Source organism: Sphaeroforma arctica, assembly GCF_001186125.1.
Source record: "Sphaeroforma arctica JP610 unplaced genomic scaffold supercont1.672, whole genome shotgun sequence".
In the NCBI taxonomy this organism is placed as follows: Eukaryota; class Ichthyosporea; order Ichthyophonida; genus Sphaeroforma; species Sphaeroforma arctica.
In genome coordinates this window covers 1,435-6,828 of record NW_014039886.1, presented here as the reverse complement: position 1 = coordinate 6,828, position 5,394 = coordinate 1,435, and the positions used below count along the sequence as shown (strand labels likewise).

Here is a 5,394-nt window from a genome sequence, read left to right as displayed (position 1 = left end):
TATATATATATACATATATATATATAGGCGTATATACTTTCTTGTATATCACATATTACAGGGTTTACCTTTCGTAGATGCCATTATAGAATCGCGTTATAGCAAGTAAATGAACCGTCAGTTACTGCTGTCCGAGCTCCGCATCACTATCGTAGAAATATCTTGCATATAATTTTGATATACTCACTGGAATGGTTTTGATGGTGCTAACGTGCAGAGTGTTATGGAATTTTCAAACCAGGAATTATGTGTAATAACATGATTCGTTCATCACATCCTCCACAGATATTCGTCTAGTTCTTCTTCGGGGTCGAGTAGTAGTGGCTCACGAAGCCCTTCGCCAGTAACTAAACTCTGTGTGCGTGAGTTGACCAGAAATGTCACAGCAGATGCTCTCAAAGAGATCTTCGAAGTTTATGGGCATGTAGTGAAGGTTGACCTGCCTATGGACCGCCAAACGAGACTGGTATATTGCATATACATGTTTGCATATGAGCTTATGCCGCCAAACGAGACTGGTATATTGCATATACATGTTTGCATATGAGCTTATGTGTGATACTAGGGAGGTTCATTTACATATATGAGCAGAATATAGAGAGGCGAATACGAAGTTATGGGTATCTACGGACATCTGTATTGCTCGTTAGCAGCTGAATTTTCCACGTGACGTGGCTCTACCTTTTGGTGTACGTATAAGCGAGAGCCTACAAAACACGGCCACCAACGCGGATTATTGTCCCGCGCATTCATATTATGATGACATCGGAGGTACATTTGAAGGGAATAGTCGTTACAATCAATGCGATGACCAGATACTACTCACGTTCACTATCATCAATCTTTGTGCTGTCGCCGTTGTCATAGCTCTTAATTCTGCTTCACCTGAAATAGCCATTACATCCTGACTCACTCACGCTCGATTTCATCTAACCCCCCAACCACCAACTCTCAGTCGCGTGAAGTGGCGTATGTACATTTTGAGAGTAGGAGGGAAGCAGACTCCGCAATTGAACACATGAGCGCAGGTTTCATCGATGGGCGTCAGATATCTGTCCAGAAGGTGCTTGAGCCAAAGAAAATGCCTGTAGTTAAAAGGTACGCGGTTACCTAATGACAGCGAGGTCTGAACAACATTTGATGGAGTTTCACTCGAGTTCAGTGCGCTAAAGCATATATAATTTTGCCTAGAGGGTCCATATCCCGCACATATTTTCTTCCAATTTGCCATTTTCAACCTTCATTGCTATCACACGGATACTATAGGACTCAGTCTACTTGTCTGTTTCATTGCACCCCCTCAAAATAGGCCTCCACCGAGGGCGCCGGTCAGAGCCCTGGCCAGGCGAGCACCCAGTCCATATCGTCGCCGCGGCCGGTCTAGACCTAGAGCTACATCTATATCCCGAGCCAGGTCTCGATCCCGATCTAGATCCAGGTCCAGATCCAGAAACAGAGCCGCATACAGATCTAGGCCGCGGTCGCGGAAGAGAGACCGGTCGAGCTCACGATCACGGTCACGTTCCAGGTCAAGGTCGGGTTCTGTGCGGTCGCGTCGATCACTCTCGCGAGACTCCCCGGGTAGGCCATTGCCCTATTAAATAGGTGTTGTCAATTAATTAATGATGAACGAAAAATATACAAATAGACTGCATAGGGTATAACAAGATATGTTCACATAGCCAAGCCAGAATATTTTTTTTCCAATCAGATTTTGCAATAGTTGATCAAGGTGATTGAAATCAGAATTAGTTTAATGCTCGTGGCCAAACCCATCTATAAAACTGCTATCTCGATCCTATTGCTGAAAAGGAGAAGGACGCATTTTCTTGTGGGAATTAATCATTAGCTTGTGTTTGTATCAGAGTTGCTCAAGTCACAACAATATCACGAGCGATATTGGAGATGCCGATACTTTTTTGTTTCAGTGCTGCTTGTTTAATTTGCAACCTCGATAGCTCAAGGTAGTGATATTCATATGCATATAGTACACATAATAGTCAGGCTCCTGTGAGATCCAGAGGTGCGCCGGTGCCGAGTTCTAGTCAATTTAATATGCACCCGTACTTTTGTATAATCAAACGCTATCGCTGCTTGCCCGCCGGATCCCTACTCCTGGTGTGAATTTTCTTCCAGCAGTGTTCACCTGTACTTCATATGTAAGTGTTTCAGTGTTTAGGGATGAGAGTTTATTACCGGGTAGCTATCACTCACTTCGCGGAGTACTCCAATTCTTGCTGCCCTGGTGTCTCGTCTTTCCGTCATTATCCGCTTCTCATGGTACTTTTCACGTGTTTGTATGTTTTATAGTCACCATAACCGTCACTGTCCACTTATTGTATTGTTCACACTGTAATATTTGCTGTCATCATCGCTCGCACACCGGAGCGCTTTGATCCCCTTGCTTCTGGCGTCTCTTCACTTTCCATAACAATCCGCTTTTTTTGTATTGGTCACATCCTGTTCATGTTTTATATAGCTACCCTGTCTGTGCATCGAAGTTTGCATCCTATTATACTGTGCATATTCTATTTTTTGTGCGACCCGTCGCTCGCCCACCAGAGCATCTTTCTTCTGCCTGTGCCTGGTGTCGTGTTCTTTGCGTCGGCATCCACAACTTACTGCACTGTTCACGCGTGATATTCGCAACAAAAGATCACCATCGCTCGCCGACCGGATCACCTTGTTTCTTTCTGCTCCTGGTGTCACGGTCATTTCCGCCACGGCCAGCACTTTTTCGCGAAGTTCTCAGATGCTGGTTAAAACGCCACAGCGAGAAGGGGTTCAGATCAACACACTCTGCTGTTCCGTCTAACATCAACTCACTCATAGCCTTACCAGACACGGGCGCCCAAGTGATACCCCTGCGAATCCAAAAATAAATAAATAAGTGTAGCTGCTACATGACAAGGTAGTCCACGACCCAATTTTCGACACAAGGCTGTTACAGTCCTACGGAACTAGCGAAATTCGGAATATAATGACCGAATTGATCCCCAGGGATACTGATAGGGTCATGCATCTACCGAAAGATAGGAGAGTTTGCCGCACACGGGTGCGCAGGCAAACTATTGGCAACATTAACGATATTTAGGCACAAAGTGTCAAGGTGAACTATTCTAGTAGATATAGGATAGCCACAAAAGACTCTTATAGTGGCACAAACTAGAGGTGACCGGATATAGCTACCACGCACTGAGCTTCACATATCCCCGATTGGCCGACGATTTTTAAATATACATATTTGTATTCGGTCCTACTCAATTCTCCGCGATATCTCCTCATGCACACGCTACGGGCGAGTATAGAAATTAAAGGTTCTGGCGATTTGCCTTAATCCAGAAGACAACTCTACATCCTGCACGCCACTCAACACCACGAATACGACAAAGGCTCACAGCCCGTCTCGCAAGCAATTAAAGCACGCAGCAAAGAGTCCCAATACTAATATATGAATATATAAGTCCCATACCAGCAGTTATGGCCACAGCAAACGAACACATTATCAGTGCACGGCACCTCTCCCATCACTGGCAGAGCATCAGGTGCACAAGGGCGCATACACGCATGTGCTTCTCGCTCTCCGTCTCCTTTTGTTTGGTCTTCTACGATAGTGGGTGCGAACGCACTGAGTGACTTCATCGCAGCCGATACACGCGACATGTTTGGGTTGTCCGATGAAGAGGGGGGTAGTTTGCCTGCCTTGAGATCGTCTGTGATGAATAAGGCAATTGCGGTTTAGATCCAGGAGTGAGTTGGACTGAAAATTCAAGCACTATACTTTGCGCATATAAGTAGGGCTACTGGCTCCATCAGAAAAATATGAGTTCTGCTCAAAGTACCGAAAAATAAGGCTTTCAGACTGTTTTTGTTGTCAACTCGATTACATGTTCACTCAGCGCTCGAATTAGATAATACACACAACTCAACAAACATACTACCATAGGAGAGAAGGAAGAGGGGACGCACTACGCTGACATGACTCGGAAATTTGGCTAACGTGCAAAGCCTAGGTATTCGGTTGTCAACCGGAGATTATGTTGCCTACCTGTGCTGATGTGTACACTCCCCCCGCACCCGCACACATACACGCTCCCATCTGGGCGTGGGTAGACCTCCACATGGCATCCGTTTCTATCCTCTCCTGTAAACAGGGCAAAAGGCTCGCGCTGTATAGCTGTTTCTCTTGACCCCTGGTGTTTGAACAGCATGGAGGTAGACCAGATACCCTCTAAAGGGAGTCGAACGCCCAGCCAATCCTCTAGCAAAACCGACCAGGGCCCCATTGCCGCGACTAACTGGCCACAGGGCAGAGTGGTCTCACTGCAGAATGATTAAACATGTGAGTATCTGATAGTATAGAAGGACCTCCTTACCCGCGCTGCAAAGAGAATTCAGCGCTGCGCGATGTAGAACTTATACAGTTGCTTGCCGATATCCATTCATATACGCAGAAATCGATTTGTGCATGTCCGCTGCATATATATCGACTTCGCGCACCTATATTTCGCTCTAAACAAGCACTGCCATACAGTTTACACACAGACTATTACTTCGAGCTCGATCAAGCACTATCGACTTCACACACTACAAATACCAGGGAGAGAACACACAAAGTGGTGATTAGGTTTCGCATTGTGTAAGCATAGGGTCATGTATGACGTACGAATACGGTATATTGAACATAGTAACGCAGTGACAGAATCATAACAGCATGCAATCATATGTTAACATACTTGACAGCACCCTGTCGGATTAGCTTGACTGCGGTAGCATGTTTCTTGCCTGAAGATTCAGTTTCACCGACCTGCATATTTGTGATGAGAAGTGCATGCAGCATCATCATATCATGTATAAAACCAGTTACATAATGAATTGTCAGTAAATATGTCATGTATATGCAAGAATCCAGGCGCAACTTCAAAAACCTTGTTTCGAGAAGCATCTATAACGCAGAGTCCGAGTCTTTATGTTCAGTGCTGCACCAAAGACCACGTATCGAGCGTACTCGCATCAAAGTTATACTTTACGCTATTCTTTCTTAGACAACACAACGCCTAGAAAAGCAAACTTATCCAATTTCACTGTGGGCTTCAAAATAGCAGTACCATGGTAAGCTATAGTACCCATCGGAAATTGATAGACACACGGAGCGCACCATTCTGATCATACCTCGATTCCACAGACTTTGGCGTGTATGAGCTCACCACCCAAGCGGATGGCCTCGTCCATGAGCTTCTGTGTCAGTTCCAACGGTGTTACCTGCGCGCACCTCTCGTCTGTGTCCATCTGCGTGTGTTTCGCATTGGATCCATCCAGCCAGGTGGCGAGCACCTCCGCATCGCCCTGTTTCCGGTGAGGTGTGACCTGTAGCACCTGAATATATATAATATG

General features: G+C 45.6%; 2 protein-coding genes across 2 annotated transcripts in view; one reads left to right on the top strand and one right to left on the bottom strand.

The window, feature by feature from the left end:
- SARC_07962 (hypothetical protein) overlaps positions 1-1,841 on the top strand; it is a 3,106-nt gene extending 1,265 nt beyond the window's left edge. Inside the window, exons 2-4 of the mRNA XM_014298069.1 lie at positions 286-466; positions 956-1,098; positions 1,310-1,841. Of these exons, the coding sequence (XP_014153544.1) occupies positions 286-466; positions 956-1,098; positions 1,310-1,601 (616 nt within the window). The 3' untranslated portion in view covers positions 1,602-1,841. The remainder of the gene's footprint in view (positions 1-285; positions 467-955; positions 1,099-1,309) is intronic.
- Positions 1,842-2,574: 733 nt separating this feature from the next.
- Positions 2,575-4,323, bottom strand: SARC_07961 (hypothetical protein; the record flags this gene model as incomplete). The annotated part of the gene is made up of 3 exons (XM_014298068.1): positions 2,575-2,864; positions 3,473-3,713; positions 4,049-4,323. Coding segments are annotated over 3 exons (724 nt in total), but the record flags the coding sequence as incomplete, so codon positions are not given.
- Positions 4,324-5,394: the final 1,071 nt, after the last annotated feature.